The 18766-nt window shown below is 41.4% G+C and overlaps 1 protein-coding gene across 1 annotated transcript in view; it reads right to left on the reverse strand.

Moving 5' to 3' along the window:
* Window positions 1-839: 839 nt before the first annotated feature.
* Window positions 840-18766, reverse strand: part of actr5 (actin related protein 5) — a 36312-nt gene continuing 18385 nt past the window's right edge. The window contains exons 6-9 of the mRNA XM_043710734.1: window positions 12491-12616; window positions 10178-10326; window positions 8517-8649; window positions 840-3538 (exon numbers count right to left, since the gene is read on the reverse strand). Coding sequence (XP_043566669.1) covers window positions 3353-3538; window positions 8517-8649; window positions 10178-10326; window positions 12491-12616 — 594 coding nt within the window. The 3' untranslated portion in view covers window positions 840-3352. The remainder of the gene's footprint in view (window positions 3539-8516; window positions 8650-10177; window positions 10327-12490; window positions 12617-18766) is intronic.

The following is an 18766-nucleotide window of genomic DNA, read 5'->3' on the forward strand; positions in this document are numbered from 1 at the left end:
TGAAACTCCATTTCCCATGTCCTCTGATTACACCCCACTCACTCATCACCCCGGGGCTCACTGGTCTCTGAGAGATCCTGGTCAAGCAACATCCCCAGGGCATTTCTCCTCCCTATCTCTATGATATCGTTCCGTCTCTCAATGCTCTGAGGTACATAATTGTGGCCTCTTGAGCTTCCCCAATTTCACTTGGTTGGAGGTCAGAGCCTGGGCATATGTTTTTGCAATTCATTTCACCCTCTCTATCTCCTTTAATATGGACAAAGTTAAAAATCACACACCAGGTTATACTCCAACAGATTTATTTGGAAGCTCTAGCTTTCGGAGCCCTGCTCCTTCATCAGGTGGTTGTGGAGCATACTCAACCACCTGGTGAAGGAGCGGCGCTCCAAAAGTGCTTCCAAATAAACCTGCTGGACTTTAACCTGGTGTTGTGTGCTTTTTAAATCTGTCCACCCCAGCCCAACACTGGCTCCTCCACATCATTCTTTTAATATGCCCCTTAAATCTACCTCTTTCACTCTTCATCTGACTCCTTGTGAGACTCAGTATCAAATTTTGCCACATGAATCACTCTCAATGTTTTCTCATGTTCAAGACATTATTTAATGAAAAGTCATTGAATTTTTGGGTTGTTTTATTCAGCCTCCCTGATCTTGTTCCAAGATTTTTAAAATTGAATTATTTCACCATATGTTTGAATGTTGACCACTTTATATTTCCTTTCACAAATCTGGTAAAAATAACATGCAATCAGCTCTGTCTCACTTGAAAAGAAAAAAGTAAAACAGCCTGCTCTATATAGCAAGCCACTAATAAATGGTATTTGCATGGCCAGAATGAACATTGTAGTAATTTTACTGTAATCAGTAATCTGAAACATAACCAAGGTGAGCAATGCATCAACACAATTCAACTTATTGAAAACATAGTTCTTAAAAATTCCATGGAATACAGTTGCTTAAAAAAAGCACATTTTCATAATGGGGAGGAGACGGCAACAGAAGAGATGAAATAATGTAGATAATCAGACGCTGGCCCAGAATTTCCTGCATTATTTGTGCCCAGATACACATGCTGTTGATACCCAAACAAAAAATGCAGACAAATGATGCCTAAAACACACATATATAAAAATATTAAGAACGCAGTGTTCTTTCCTTTGTAGCAAATACACTTTGTCCATGAGGAACCAACATATCCAACAGCAATGTGACAATTTAACATTAAATCACTGTAGTACACTCCATTTAATCTCATCCACAACATGGTGTTTGTGAAGAATTGGAGAACTTCCCATACTATTTTAAGATGTATTCATCCTGCCTGTAGTCTCAGTAGTACACTAGGCTTTCTGAATCCTTTGAAGATGAGCTTTTAAATAACTTCAGCCGGCAGCAACAGAGGCACAAGCTGTGAAAATTAACAATTTCCATTCCCAATGGCCATCCTTATTCTTTTACTTCACTTTTAGCCAAAGGTTTTAGCTTTTTTGATGCATTTGTTACGACAGAGCTTGGGTCCCAGATGTATTAAGCCTTTAAGATTTCCAATAATTCTAACACGTTATAAAAATCATGTTGTTCAAGGTTTTTCCCTTGGGGAGTGGGTTGTTTGGAAATTACTCTACCATATGTTTCTTTTGTTCCTGTTTCTTTCATGATCATTTTAAATGCTTTTCATCCCTCATTTTTGAAGGGTTTGATGTGGCAATAGATACGCTGGTTCAGTTGGTAAGCGTTTTCATCTTTGAATAATAGGTTTGTATGGTTCAGGACCTACACTTGAATGTATAATCCAGGTCTGACATTCCCAGTGCAGTACTGAGAGATGAGACAATAAGCCGAGCCCCCATCTGTGCACTCAGATCGACATAAAAGATATCATGGCACTAATTTGTCAGAGGGGAGAATTTTCCCTGGTGTCCTAGTCAAGATCCTGGTTAATCAACTTAACTAAGAAGTGTTAACTGATCGTTTTCACATTGGTGCTCACTGAATCTTGTTATGCTTAAATTGACTGCTGTGTCTCCTACATTACAATAGCGACAACATTTCCAACTTTATTGACTGTATTGCACGTTGGGGTGACTTGAGGTTGTGAAAGGTGCTACAGTAACCCAACTTCTTTCTTTTTTATCTTGGCTGGATCTTTATCCTTTGATACAAGGGAGGGAAAAAATATGCGCTAAACACAAACTTTGCTTATCTACTGTTTCCCATCCCTCAGCCTATTAAATTGACTTTCACTAGTCTTTCTGAAAAAAGCCCATCTTCCACTCATCCAGTCTTTAACTTTTCTAAAGTCTCTCTGGCAGCAGCAATGGAAACACTGTGCTACATTAGACAGTGGGGTTAAAAAAAAGCTGGTGATCCAGACCTGAGTTACCCTGAAAATGTTTGGCTGTCTAGACTTATTAATGAAGCATTGTTACTTGCAAACCGAGAAACAATTCTAACAACAAGCTAAATAAAACGTAGCCCAAAGAAAGCCAGTGGCTTTAGGAAGTAAAAATAAAGTTTTTTTTTTAAAAATCCCATTTAAATGTTTTAATTAAACAAAAATATAATCAAATCAAATATAATATTTGGTCTGCATTCCAGGTAAGCAATTCTGAGATAGGAACATGATTGTGATGTTGATAGCTCTGTATAGACTTACTGTATTCTGCATCTTATAGAGGGCTCACGGCAGTAAGTGATAATAGTCAAAATCAGAGATTAATCTAAATTAATAAATAAGTTAAAACACAGCATTTGGTTTGAAGTTTGGATATGAAGCTTCACTTTCTCCATCTTTAAATATCCTGTGATTTCAGTACACCTAGCATGATCCTTCAGAACATGTCCAAACCAAATTGTGCAAATGCTGAACAAAATCTCAACTTTCATAGCCATTTGTGACTGTTTGTGACTGGTGGATTATGCGTCACAAGACCAAGGTTGGAGAGGAAGAGTATCTCCACATTCAGCACCAGGGATGGCCATTGAGTGAACACAATCAAATTCATTGGGATGAATTTCATCTGTTCCTTGTTGCAACAAACAGCAATAGTGATTTGTTCCATTCCATGAAAAGTGATTAGAAACTGGCAAGTATAAAGTTTTTCTCAGTCTCTTCATAGACAATCTAAGATGTAGCACTGAATCATGAATCATAGGATATCTAATATTTCTGAAGAGTATAAAATGTGAGAGCAGAATAGAGTTGTTACAAAAAGTATTTATTTTGTACACTCTCCAATATACTGAAAGTTTCAAACCTTTGAATTAAAAAGGCCTTCTTTTTCTTTCCAGCAAAAGAAATGTCAAGAGCTAAATGTGTCCGGGAGTCCTTTTACATATCAGCACTCTTAAGTTGGTTTCGTAAGGCTCATTGGCACGTAAACATTGGAAGCAACATGTTCACTTAAATACTCTCCTCCCTTCTCTTCATAGTCAGCTAAGGTTATCCAGCCCTCAGCTTGACCCTTATACTCAGCAGCCCAATCCCGTGCACCTAACCAGCTATCCAGAACAGGATCGGCAGCCATGGTTACCTGAAAGACATGAGGAATCCATATTAATATAAAACATTTTTGTTTGGTAATCCCAGTATAGAATTATCTCAAAGGGATAAATAACTTAATAAGTAGAGTCATAGAGATGTACAGCTCAAAACATACCCTTCGGTCCAACTCATCCATGCTTACCAGATATCCTAACCTAATCTAGTCCCATTTGCCAATACCCGGCCCATATCCCTCTAAATCCTTCCTATTCATATATCCATCCAGCTGCTTTTTAAATGTTGTATCTGTATCAGCCTCCACCACTTCCTCTGACAGCTCATTCCATACATGCACCACTAAAAAGTTGCCCCTTAAGTCCCTTCTAAATCTTTCCCCTCTCACCCTAAACCAATGCCCTCTAGTTCTGGACTTCCCCCACCCCAGGGAAAAGACTTTGCCTATTTACCTCATTATTTTACAATAGACAATAGGTGCAGGAGTAGGCCATTCAGCCCTTCGAGCCTGCACCACCATTCAATATGATCATGGCTGATCATCCACAATCAGTAATTTTGATCAGAATGGTGCTGGAAAAGCACAGCAGGTCAGGCAGCATCGAAGGAGCAGGAAATTCGTCGTTTTGGGCAAAAGCCCTTCATCAGGATTCCTGATGAAGGGCTTTTGCCTGATACATCGATTTTCCTGCTCCTCAGATGCTGCCTGACCTGATGTGCTTTTCCAGCACCACTCTGATCTAGACTTTGGTTTCCAGCACCTGCAGTCCTCACTTTTATCCACAATCAGTATCCTGTTCCTGCCTTATCCCCATAACCCTTGATTCCACTATCTTTAAGAGCTCTATTCATCTCTTTCTTGATGCCTTCTGGAGCAGAGTATTCAATATATCCACCACTCTCTGGATGAAGAAGTTTCTCCTCAATTCTGTTCTAAATTGCCTACCCCTTATTTTTAAACTGTGTCCTCTGGTTCTGGACTCACCCATCAGCGGAAACATGCTTCCTGCCTGCAGAATGTCCAATCCTTTAATAATCTTACACATCTCAATCAGATCCCCTCTTAACCTTTTAAACTCAAGCGTATACAAGCCCAGTCGCTCCAATCTTTCAACATATGATAGTCCCGCCATTCCAGGAATTGACCTCATGAACCTACACTGCACTCCCTCAATAGCCAGAATGTCTTTACTCATATTTGGAGACCAAAACTGCACACAATATTCCAGGTGTTGGCTCACCAGGGCCCTGTACAGCTGCAGAAGGACCTCTTTGCTCCTATACTCAATTCCTTTTGTTATGAAGGCCAGTATACCATGAGCTTTTTTCACTGCCTACTGTACCTGCATGCTTGCTTTCATTGACTGATGGACAAGAACACCTAGATCTCGTTGTACTGCCCTCTTCTCAGTAATCGGAAACTGTGAATCAGCAACGTTACACCATGCTTCAGAAGTTAATGTATTATTCCTCGGGGACAAAGATGGAGTTCTAGACCTGCATTTCTAGTAAAGAAACTTGCTATTTCATGGTAGAAAAGCAATGAATGGAAGCAAATGGGTTTCCAATAACATGGAAGACATACCTACTAACGTGAATTGCTCCTAGATATTTTCTTGTAGTCAGTTATACAGACATTAATGTAGCTCCCAAAGACTACTCTTTATGCTGGTGCAAACATGTGGGAATTGACACAAAAGAGAACCGACATCCTTTGTGGAAATCTAAGTACCTTCGATTTCAATGAAAGAATTGACAAAGTACTGTAGGTGACAATTAGTGACCAAGGACAGAAATAGAACCATGTGACGGTCTAGTCCCAACTGCATTTGTTTATCCCCATAACAGCTTCATGTCTCCTACAGAGACCTTCAAGGCTGGGGTATTAAGTGTTTTCAATGTTGAGATAGACAGATTTTTAATCAGTGAGGGGATCAAGGATTATGGGGAAAAGGCAGGAATGTGGAGTTAAAAATGATCGGATCAACCATAAAAATCACACAACATCAGGTTGTAGTCCAACAGGTTTAATTGGAAGCACACTAGCTTTCGGAGCGACGCTCCTTCATCACCTGATGAAGGAGCGTCGATCCGAAAGCTAATGTCCTTCCAATTAAACCTGTTGGACTATAACCTGGTGTTGTGTGATTTTTAATTGTGTGATTTTTAACTTTGTACACCCCAGTCCAACACCGGCATCTCCAAATCAGATCAACCATGGTATCAATGAATGGCCTCTGTTTAATGGTCTAAGCCCACAGCTCACCCTGCTAAACTTTAATCAAAACACAGCAGCAGCAGCAAAACCTTGCTATAAACAAAGATACATTTGTCAAGCTACAGAAAATATTAAAGCTGAGGAGAGTTTTACTGCGTGGATTATCTAATATCACTGCAAGGAGGACAGTTTGTATTGAGGCAGCTGTGAAAAATGAGCAATATTTAGAAACAGCTTCAAGGTTCATATCAATAGCTGGAACAATTTACACAGGAAAGCTATTTCCTTTTTTTAAAAAAGTACCCTTAGAACTAGCAGGTATTTAGCAAAATCTGCTGCGCAAACTGTCATGATTCACGGTTGTTTAACCTGAGAAACAGGAGGTGTTTGATGACAATGAATTTCACACTATAGAGTGCTATTCAGAGTGAAACGTTACTCATAGAATTGTGATCCAATAATTTCTCTTCAAATATGCAGTCTAATTTACTTCTTCAAATAGAAACAGAAAGTTTTCCCAGCATTTCGGCCAATATTCCTCCCTTAATCAGTACCATCCATATCAGTTTAACTGGTCATTCATCCCATCTGCTTCTTGTAGCACCTTTCTGTAGACAAATTGGTTGCCAACTTTGCCTCTATAACAGTGCCTGCACCTCAAAAAATAATCAATTGACCTGCAAAGTATTTAGGACATCTTTAAGACATGATGAGATGCAATATTAAAGCAAGTTTGTCTTTTCTTATCCACAAGTCTGGATAAAATAATTTACTGCAAGTGGTCTCTGTAGCCCATCAATTGCAACATTTAAGAGAGAATCATAAGAATTCAAAGGAAAATGTCCTTGAAAGAATGTAGGGACAAACAGCAGTACAGTATTAGGTCTAATATAGGGTTAAAACATGTTCATGTAGGATGGCTTCCACTTCTGTTAAAATTCCAAACATCTACGAATAACTTAGATAAATTCATCATTAGCAATCACTGGTTTGCTACTGGCCATGGACTCCATGGACCCTCATATGGCTGGAATGCCCAATCCCAGGGCCATGTCTCCTGCTTCACATTTGTCAGGTGATCCCAGGATGTGGAGGGGCTTCTCAGCCAGGAGATCATTGGCATTCCCTTCTCCAGTTCCTTTTCCATACTTCCTTTTGTCAACCGGTGTTTGTGACGAATTGTGTCCCTTCAGACAAAAGTTTCCTTCAAGTCACTTCCTTTTGAGTGTGGATCTCCCACGTGTTGACATCTATGTTGCATTTCTTGAGGGAAGCCTTCAAGGAGTCTTTGAAATACTCCTTTGTCCTCCTGTCCTTAGAGTGCCTTCCTTGAGCTGGGTGAAGATGATTTGCTTTGGCAGTCAGAACTCAGGCATCCGAGGCACATGGAGAAAGTGAGGTCTGCAGATGCTGGAGATCAGAGCTGAAAATGTGTTGCTGGAAAAGCGCAGCAGGTCAGGCAGCATCCAGGGAACAGGAGAATCGACGTTTCGGGCATAACCCCTTCCTGAAGAAGGGCTTATGCCCGAAACGTCGATTCTCCTGTTCCCTGGATGCTGCCTGACCTGCTGCGCTTTTCCAGCAACACATTTTCAGCTCATCCTAAGCACATGGCCAGTACAACGGAGTTGGTTTTGGATGGTCATGGTTTTGAAGCTCATGCTATTAGCTGCTTCAAGGACGTTAATGTAAGTAAGCCTGCCCTTTAGCTGATGCAGAGAATCTGTCTCAAACATCATCGATAGTATTTCTCAACAGTCTTCAGGTGGTGTCTATAAGTGCTCCGGATTTTGAAACCATATAGAAGAATGACTGCCTTAAACACAAGGATCTTGGTATCAGAACAGATGTCACAGTTTACGAAGACTCTCATCCTTGGAGTCCAAAGACATCACTCGCAGATTGCATATGCTGCTGAATTTCTGCACAGACGTCAGCCTTAGAGGAGAGACAGCTCCCAGGCCAAGAAAATATTCCATGTATGAGAAGACTCTCTATTGATCTTAATGGACCGGAACTTGACCTGGGACGGGTTGGTAAAGTCTTCTTGAGGTTGAGACCAACTCTCTGGGATGCTACCACAAAGGCATTGAGGCAGAGATGACATTGTCATCTACGTACTGAAGTTCCACGAGTGAGGTCAGTGTTGTTTCCTTCTTCAATTTCTGCTGGGTGAGGTTAAAAAGTTTCCAAGACCATTACACGGGACCATTTTTCCCATTGAGATTGTGCCATTTCTCTGCAGCGGAATCCACTCTGTGCAATTCCCCCTGCTCTTTACCTGTAACCCTGCATGTTTATGTACCTTAATTGCTGATCCAATCATCTCCACTTCCAGCATCCTCATAAGCAGAGAGTTCCTTGTTATTGTGGCTTATTGCATAAAGGAAATTCTTCCTCACAAACCTGTGCCTCTCTCTGTATGTAAATCTTTTGAAACTGAATGGTCAACGAATTAATGTCAAATTGGTTATCTCAAATGAAACTGCCACAGCAGTAGAAAGCAGAAGGTGATACAATGAAAATGGAAATGATTACAGAGTCAGAGATCTGCTCTGTATCCCAAGCTTTCGGCACTACTCATAAATGACATAAAGGTCGTCCTAGTATTTTGTTTTGAAATGTGCAAAGCTGTGTTTTAATCTAAGTGAGACTAGCATTGAAAATTATGCAACCTCTGCCCTTTCACATTCAGAAATGAACACTATGTAAATAAAAATCATCTCCTTTTTCACGTTTGTCATTACTGTTCCTCCCCACAGCCCACACAAACATCACTTTGAATTCAGAGCACCTGGAAAGTGGATTGAAATGGTCTCATGGTAAGTAGCTCCCTCTCCATCCGGGTCTTCATCCCAGGGTATAGGATGTTACCACCAGTAAGAAACACATTTTGTACAAGCTCATCCTGTTGATCCTTGGGATATCTACAGAATCAAAACAAACTTGTTCTTTAGAGAGTTAATAAGAGAAAGTTAACTGGTTTTCTACATCTTTCTCAACTCTTCTTCAGCCTGATGACTGCAGCTGGATATGAATCAGCTTCAGAGACTGAGATGGAATCCAGTATGGGTTTGCAGTCCATTAATGATTGTTTCAAGCTTCTGCTTACACTGCAGTTTTACCCTATTCCAGGGCCATCAACACCTTATGGAAGTGTCCACTGCAGTTCCTGCGCAAGGAAAGTCAACTTGCTGGGCTCTGTTCAATCTAGAGCAGAAATGGCCCACTGTTTTGACAAGTATTTGGATTACATACTAGCCATGATTGTCTAAATATACAGGGGGGATACAAGAGGGAAAGTATCCTGCTCTCATTGATGGCAAAATTGGAGGTGGGAATTACAATTATTTGGGGACAGATTGGGACCTGAACCCTGGCTGCCTTCCTCTCTCCACCAGAATTACGTCCCGGGCAGGGTGGCCCACAAAGCATACCCTCCAGCCTCACTGCCAAGTGAGGCCCCTAAATGGCCAATTCATGACCATTTAAGGGCCTGCTGCCAATGGGAGTAACTGAGCAGCAGCTGGGTTCATCGTCATGTGCTGGGCACGGCAGCTAAATTCGTGTCGCATCGCGCCATCTCCAGGAAGCGGATGTCCCTGCACCAAAGGCATCAGTGCCCGAGCAAAGGACTGGATATTGGGAAGAGCAACCCCTTAGCCCCATCTCCTCGGGATCCCCACCCGAGGACACATCTTCCCCTCCCCCCCCCCACCTTACACTCCCAATCCTGTGTAAGTTATCTGCAGCCTGTGTCACTCCGCAACATGGAACTCTGTCTGTAGCAGCCATGGCTCCTGAGCATAGCTGTTGGCTGTCTGCCCCTTGTGTCTTCATTCAGGGGAAGGTCCACCACAGGTCCCAGGCATCAGCGTGCTAGTAACATTGTGTATAGTTGCCAGGTAACAGATGCATTCGGGACCCCTTGTTCTCGACTTCAATGGCATTATTATCTTTCTAAGTGAAGGCATTTTAAAATTATGTATGTCTCTGTTCTGGAGGACCTGTATTGGACTTTTAAATAAAAGATTTTGACACTATAGGAGGGAGGGAACAATAGTTGATGGTTATGAATTCTAAGGATCAAAAATAGAACGGGTTAAAACAAAGTATTGCAGAGTTAGTTTGGATTTCAACAGAGTGAGGGCAATTGTTTCCCCTGAACTGGACAATGTGGGTAAGGAATGTTGTGAACCCACATCCCATTAGTTCATGGGAAGGTTCATCAATGTAATCAAGAGCTGTGCTGCTGGTCTTATCATAACGCACTACTCAACACAAAGTTATGGGAAAGAATGTGACCGACGCACTGCAGAAGAAGGGGGAGTGCAGTTTCTGGTGTTTACCATGAGTATACAGGTAACATGTAGGATTGACAGTGGAGAAGGGAAGGGATTTAACAGATTAGTTACCAAATGTAAGCAAACTGCTGAAAGACTCCTAAGGCCATACCTGTCCAGGACATATTGCAGGGTTTCTGCTATACCAGCCTGCTCTTCACCAATCAAAGATGGTTGAAAGATAATCTCAGGAACTCGGATTCGCTCACTGCCCAGGTGCAGCTGATGGTATTCAGCTAGATTGAACATCTGTCCAACTGGCTGAATCAAACAGGATTTGTTAAGAAAAGGAAAAAAGAATACTGATTATAGTCGCATTCTGATATTATCATCCTTTCAATTGACTAACTGATTTACTTGTTACATAGTTATGAAATTTGGAGCTCAATGCAGCAACACACTAACTTGAGGCTGTTATGGGCTGTTCTGCAAAATATTTTTGACTATGTCAGATTTCTCATTCTCAAGCTGTTTGAGTGTAAATTGAGGAATAGAAATCGGATTGTAAACTTCAATAAAACAAAGCAAGCCATTCGCTGCAAAAGGAATACTCAAGACTGAATGCACATGCTTGAACTTTGTGGGATATGTGTAAACATTTTCAGACAAGTCTATCGTTTTTCAGATGTCATGCGTTATGACAAATTGCAATCAGTTTCTTTTGATGTTTACAAGAAGTCAAAGTCAAACATTTCCTGTTTGCTTTCCTGACCATAAGATAATTTGGGTTCTTTTCAAAGAGGAAGAAAATAACTATTAATGTAGAATTCTTTCAAAAGACACAGTGATTAGCCTCCCAATGATCATAGGATACAGTTAGTTAAGCGACCTCCACACAGGGAATGCCCGATTATTGACCTTATTGCTAGATGATAAAAAGTCTTTGACCATCTTAGTAGTTACATGATGCAGTATAGTAGAGACTATTGACTCTTTGCAATCAATCTCCATCAATTTCCCTGCAAGGGACCCTCCATATGACACATGGAAGAACCTCAGTAGCAGAGAGATTTTGGAATTAAAAGTCCAAATTCTGTAGATTAACCACACCCTCAAGGAAGTATCAGCTGCAATTTTATGCTCCCTTGCTGGCAAGTATGAAGTCAGGGAGGGGCTCTCATTAAATGGCTGCTGCCTTCCCAATCTCCCCCTCACCCTATTCCCCTTTTTTGCAGTGGAACAATGGAAGTGTCCAGGAGCCTGTCTGCCCTGTGGCTCGTGTAGTTCCTTAATTAATGGCCACATAAGTGCCTCACCCCATGCCTGCTTGTTATTTTACCCTTGTCAGGAAAGGTCTATAACCAAGTGGGTAGCTCAGTAGCATTAGCAGTGCAGACTGGTGTCAAACAAGAGGTGGGAGGGACCTGCGTAGAATTGCTGACATCCATCAGCGGCTCCTTTGTCACCTCCCAATAAAGTTGTATACCACCTCCCATTAACCAGTCCCCCATCCCCACCCCATCCCCAATCACTGTAGCCCACCTCTACCCCAAAACTGGACCGAAAGTTTCCCTCTTACCAAAAGAAGTGTTAATTGGCTGTGGGGCAGCTCGGATCAACAGGATGTATTCCCTTCCATCTTGCCAAGTAGCAGCGCATAAAACTCTGCCACATAAAAGACATCATGACCTTTGCTTCGTTGATTAGTTTTAAAACAAAACACTGCTCCCAAACAAACTTCAAACTCTCAGTCCACTGTCCTGGACATTAAAAATAGTTAGCTATGTGAAACATCTAACTGCCGAATATGGGAACTAAGCTCCAGAACAAACATATGGTACAGTTACGTCAAGTTTGTAATCTTATCTTCAATAACTATATGAAAACACATATTCTAAAACTCTCAATGAGATTTACAGTTTGTGACCTACACCCAGCCATCCATTGTTCTATATGCAGAATCAGAGAATCCTTACAGTGCAGAGGAGGCAATTTGGCCCATCAAGTCCACACCAACCCTCTGAAGATCATCCCACCCAGGTCTATCCCTGTAAGCCTGTATTTCCCAAGGCTAATCCACCTAGCTTGCACATCCCTGAACACTATGGATAATTTAGCATGGCCAATCCACCTAACCTGCACATCTTTGGATGTGGGAAGAAACCGGAGCACGCAGAGGAAACCCACACAGGCAACGTGCAAACTCCACACGGACGGTCACCTAAGGCTGGAATCAAACCCAGCTCCCTGGCACTGAGAGGCAGCAATGCTAACAACTGAGCCACTGTGCCACCCAATAATTGTAACTTCCCAAAAATCCAAGGTAATGCTCAAAGACTTTTTAATCACAAAGTAAATTTCTGCTGTCATCCTATCGTGTTAGTAGCCTAGATTTCAGTTTCAAAACTCGAATGCAACTTCCAGTCAGCTTGGTAGAATCAACGGTTGTGTTCTCACAGAGCAGCAGTTCTACTAAAGATAATACCTGAACTACGTTGGTTTGCTTGCCAAAGTCATTCTGATATTCAGGGAAAAGTTGGTCCAGCTCATTCACTCCTTCCAACTCGTCCATTGACTGATCACAACTCAGCACTTGATCCAGATCAGAAACCTGTTCATAAAATAATCATTACAATATGGGAATAAAGCAATTACAGTACACCTCTTAAAAAAGGCTCTGTAACATGCCCATCCTATTAAATTGCCCTTCAAACAAGCACACTCAGGACAGTACAGTTCAAACTTCATGGGAATAAAATACAAACAAAGAAATATTGAATCTGTGGAGGTATTTCAGGTAAACGGCAAAAGGTAAGAATTTACTCAATCTAATTTTATGTACAAACATCAGCCAACTCAGCAAGGGATAGGGATTCAACCTTTAGATTAGTAATACATCCTTCTGTGCACCTATGTAGAAGGGGAACCCACACTAACGTATTGTCCTGACTCTCCTGCTCTCTATACTGAACTAGGCATGTCTCTTTTTACTCACTCCCTCTAATGTACCTTGCAGTATCAATGGGTTTACATTCCACCCCAGAATATTCCAGGTTTCTTCTCAATAGCTACTCAACCACATTCTTCTGTTCTTCCCACTCCTTATGAATAGCATGTCAGTCCCAAATTGGTTCTCTCTCCCCAATTTCAAATATGTTTGCTTCTCACTTTGCCTCTTCTTTGACTGGCTTCATGGGCATCTCTCTCACTCTTTCTCCCTTTATGTTTTCTCCATTCAGAGTCTTCCTCTTTTCCTTTGTACATCTAGAGGAGCCCAAGCCATGGAGCTGCCCGCGAGACTGGGATCACGTTCTATCAGAGATGATGAAGACGTGTGGGCTCTAAGTTTACGACAGGAACCACAAACTGAACCTCTAGATAAAATATTCATTGTTGAGAGTGTACAAAGGTTGCATCTCAAATGTGGCATTCAAACTCAAGATGTGGAGGTGCTGGTGTTAGCCAGGGGTGGACAAAGTTAAAAATCACACAACACCAGGTTATAGTCCAATAGTTTCACTTGGAAATACAAGTTTTTGGAGCTCTGCTCCTTCATCAGGTAGCTAGTGGGGCAGGATCATAGGATACAGAACTTATAATATACACGATGAAGTAGCGGCGCTCCAAAAGCTTATACTTCCAAATGAACTTGTTGGACTATAACCTGATGATGTCTGATTTTTAACTTAATTCAAACTCAAGTTAGGGAACAGGGATATTGGTACAACCATATTTATGATCAACTTTGTCATAGTTATTTTGTTACTTTCCAATACTAGAAGCAGGCATGGGACTGGAAAGGACCATTGGGCTGCATTTTGATTACTTTAACCTGAACGTGGGCAGAAAGCATGAAAGAAAATCTTGTATTCTTTCACAGCCACCAGGCGTCTCAACATGCTTTCCAGCCAATAAGGAATTTCGAGGTGTAGTGATTTACTTTTACAGAATCTGACTAAGGAGGAATTGAAATTGCGTGGCACTGGAAAAGCACAGAGGTCAGGCAGCATCCAAGGAGCAGGAGAATTGACGTTTCGGGCATTAGCCCTACATCAGGAAGGGCTTATGCCCGAAACGCAATTCTCCTGCTCCTTGCTGCCTGACTTGCTGCGCTTTTCCAGCGCCACACTTTTCGATTCTGATCTCCAGCACCTGCAGTCCTCACTTTCTCTGAGGAATTGAAATTGGCCAGCAACAGAGGTTGAAAATAACCAATTGGAAAGGAGAAAGACCAAAAATTCAACGAATGAGGAGTGGAAAATTCACAGATTCAGAAGCCAAGATTTTGGCAGTAGTCACAATAAGGGGGACATTTTATGATAAATATGGTCCCCTTGCCTTTCCCTTTTCTTCTTAAGAAAGTAAGTAAAAGCAGGAATAGACCTACAGCTTGCTCAGCCAGTTTTAACATCTAATAGACCATAGATGATTGTGGACTTCAATTCCCTGACATTTCAAAGATCTGCCTATCACAGCCTTAAACAAATACAATGATGGAACATCCACCATTGTCTGAAGTATGGAATTCCAAAGTTTCACAAGCCTTTGAATGAAGAAATCTCTCCTTAGTCCGAAATGGAAATGTCCCCTATCCTGAAACAATCCCCCCTTGTTCTAGGCTTGTCAACCAAGGTAAATAGCAACATTGTCTTAATCTCTCTCTGGCAAAACCAAAACAAAAATCCTTAATTTGCTATTGTTCAGCTGGAGTATTGTGTGCAGTTCTGGGCGCCACACTATCGGAAAGATGTGAACACATCGGACAGATAGAAGAAGAAATTTACAAGAATGGCTCGAGGAATGAGAAAGTTCAGTTTTGAGGATAGATTGAAAAGGTAAAGACTTTTCTTCTTGGAGAGAAGATAGCAAAACAGAGCTCTGGTAGATGTTTTCAATACACCAAGGCGGCTGGAGAGACAGAAGAGGAAGACACAGTTTCCATTCACAAAAGGATAAAGGACATGAGCAGACAGATTTAAAATGATTGGCAAAAGACAAATTTGATGTGAGAGAAAAACTTTTTCATTCATTGAGTGTGTCGGGTCTGGAACAGACTGCCTGGAAGTGTATTGGAGGCAAGTTCGTTTGAAGCATTCAAGAGGGCACTGGATGATTACTGGATATAGGGAAAAAGCAGGAGAATGACACTATGTCATAGAATCATAGAGATGTACAGCATGGAAACAGACCCTTCAGTCCAACCCGTCCGTGCCGACCAGATATCCCAACCCAATCTAGTCCCACCTGCCAGCACCTGGCTCATATCCCTCCAAACCCTTCCTATTCATATACCCATCCAAACGCCTTTTAAATGTTGCAATTGTACCGGCCTTCACCACATCCTCTGGCAGCTCATTCCATATACGTACCACACTCTGTGTGAAAAGGTTGCCCCTTAGGTCTTTTTTATACCATTCCCCTTTCACCCTAACTCTATGCCCTCTAGTTCTGGACTCCCCCACTGCAGGGAAAAGACTTTGTTCTTTATCCTATCCATGCCCCTCATGATTTAATAAACTTCTATAAGGTGACCCCTCAGCCTCCGACCCTCCAGGGAAAATAGGCCCCAGCCTAGTCAACCTCTCCCTGTAGCTCAAATCCTCCAACCCTGGCAAAATCCTTGTAAATCTTTTCTAAACCCTTTCAAGTTTCACAACATCCTTCTGACAGGAAGGAGACCAGAATTGCACGCAATATTTCAAAAGCGGCCTAACCAATGTCCTGTACAGCCGCAACATGACCTCCCAACTCCTGTACTCAATACTCTGACCAATAAAGGAATGTATACCATATGTCTTCTTCACTATCCTATCTACCTTCGACTCTATTTTCAAGGAGCTATGAACCTGCACGCCAAGCATGATGCTTATTTGGAGAGCTAATGCAGACACTATGGGCTGAATGGCTCTTTCTGTACCATAACAGGTCTGTGATTAATGATGTTGGTTCTTTAGGGGTAGATTTATACCAGAGCTGGTAAAGAAGACATAGCACAGGAAATCAAAATGGTTTGCTGCAAAAGGTTTGGGGACAAACTTTTGTCTTTTTTTAATCATAGCACATTGCCGATTCTCTTAGTTATGCCATGCTTGGAGTACTCTGTACAGTTCTGGTCTCCGTATTATAACAAGGACATAAAGGCACTACACAAGGTGCAAAAAAGATTCACCAGAAATAATAGTGCATTTGTAAAGTTACAACCATTAGAAATGATTAATATCCCTTTCCTTTAGAGAAAACGCAGGGGTGGCCTGAAGAGGTCTTCAAGTTTGTGATAGGATAAACAAGGAGGTGATTCCTCAACCTCCCAGCAAAATCAGGACTTGAGGCCATGAATTTAAACAATCGCATGTAAATCTAACAGTGAGTTAAGTGGAAATTGCTTCGTCCAGAGAGTGGTTAGAGTCTGAAACTCACTATCTCACTAGTTGAAGCAATGGCACAGCTGAAAGGTAGATAAAGGAGAAAGTGACAGAAGGGTATGTTGACAGGGTTAGATGAAGAAGGTCGAAAGGACACTCACTCGGAGCGTGAAACTATTGGGTGGATATTATCTGTTTCTGTGCTGTAAACACTCTGTAATACTGGCATTAGCATTGCCTCTTTGTTATGAATGTCAAAGGCATCGACTTCCATGTACTGTGCATCAGTTTTCTTTTCTGATCCTTGCTATTTTTAGAATTCATCCAGCATCAGCTCGCATGCGTTACCTCCAGATTCTTCACAGGAACACAGTCTCCCTCGTATACTTACAGTTCCGGTCACTGAATACTCTGGGTCACCAAGAATTCTACTGAACACATATTGGCGTTAGAAATAAAGCTGCTGCAGCTTCCATTTAATTAAAAGGATAAATATTTTAAAATGTTTTCTTTACACTCATCCAATATTCTTTCTTCTGCTTCTAAAATTAATTGCAGATACTCGGGTAGGCTGGAGATTGTGGGGCGATTTAATTACAGTGTTTAAAATAATAAAAGGATTCTCTGTGATAAATAAAGAGGAATTATTTCATCTGGTGAAAGAATACTGGAGAAGCAGCTTAACATTAGAGCTAGGCTATTCAGCACTGAAATCTGGGACTAATTCGTCACACAAAGGGTGCTACAAATTTGGACACCTCTCGCTCAAAATACAGTTGATACTAGATCAAGAGGTTGTGGATTTCATCAAGCAACACAAAGTCCCAATTTACCTGTCTGATGGAATCAAGTTACCACAAAACAGGTTCCCACACTGTTACTTATTACAAGTAGGTAAATTCGAATCACAGGTAAATGATTATCAACCATCAACATATGGCTCTCTGAGATAAAGCTCTTTTAAAACTGCTGCGAAAATATACAGTCAGACTGGGACAACGTAAAAAAAACTATGATTTTATGGGTGGATGGAAAATAAATTGGGAAGCACAGTTCAATAGCACCAGTCCACAAGGTTTGACAGGACAATCCTTGTGCTTGGCCAAGACTTTCTGTTCTTCAATCTCTGTTTTTCGGGTTTCTTTCAATTCTTCACAGAAAGCACAGGTTATACTGACATAGCGTCATGGCATCTTTCACATCCATGTCACACATTATTGACCAACAGCTCAGGCAGTCTGCTCTGATCTTTCTGGTTACACCACTGGCAGCAAAGTCCTGTAACCTGATTCCACTTCAATTCTAACTTGATGGGGCCAAACTAGTATCTCAGAAATGGGAAGATTTACATTCCTTTGCACACCTTCAGTCTACTTCCATTTGCAATTTCATGGAAATCTTAATTCAACCAAAACGATTTGCCGCCAAACTCTTTCTGTTCTCAGCAGGGTTTGACAGTAATAAGCCAGCATAACTCGACATATTGTGCCAACTCAATGCACCTCAGCATTTTAAAGATACGAAGGGGTTCAATTTAACTCAAAGGGAAACGCACAGGATCCGATGTCAGGTGGTTTTATACTCCAGTGAGATTATCAGATCACGTGACAGATGCTCCCACAAAATCTATTGAATTTTCTGCCTTGCCAGTAGTTTAGGTTTACCCTGAAGCCATTATTTAAGTAGAAGGCAATGTCAGTATAAAAGTTATAACATTAAAACATTAATAAGCTCATCCACGCCTTATTGGGTTAATGTACAATGCGAGATATGAAGTCCTGCTAATCCCATTCCAAGAACGGATAGAGTTGCCGCTTTTAGAAGAGACTTTAAACTAAAAACCTGCTTGCCTTCCAAAGAAGATACAGGAGAAAGTGAGGACTGACTGCGGATACTGGAGATCAGCGTCGAAGAGTTTGGTGCTGGAAAAACACAGCAGGTCAGGCATCTTCCGAGGAGCAGGACAGTCTCCAGCTCCTCCGATGTTGCCTGGCATGCTGTGCTTTTTCAGCACCACACTCTTTGATTCCAAAAATGTGAAAGATTTTTTGGCACTATTTCACAGAAGAGCTGAGGTGTTCTCCTGGCTGTCCCACCAACATTCATCGCTCAACCAACACCAGCAGAAACAGAAGAATTAATCACTGAGTTCTGACAAGAGACCATCAACCTGAAACGTCAGTGTGAAGCTGTGCTGTGTGCAATCTGCCTGCTGCATTTCCTACTTTATGAGAAAAACTATATTATAAAAGTACTTTACTGGCTGTAAGGCGCTTTGGGAAATCATGAAAAGTTAGAGAAGTGTAAGTCATTTTTATCACTCGGGAACATAAATCAAGAAATAAATAAATCAATTCTAGTTCCAACAGCCAATAATGATCTAATAAGTGTCAGGCTGA

Source organism: Chiloscyllium plagiosum, chromosome 20 (genome assembly GCF_004010195.1).
Source record: "Chiloscyllium plagiosum isolate BGI_BamShark_2017 chromosome 20, ASM401019v2, whole genome shotgun sequence".
Lineage (NCBI taxonomy): Eukaryota > Metazoa > Chordata > Chondrichthyes > Orectolobiformes > Hemiscylliidae > Chiloscyllium > Chiloscyllium plagiosum.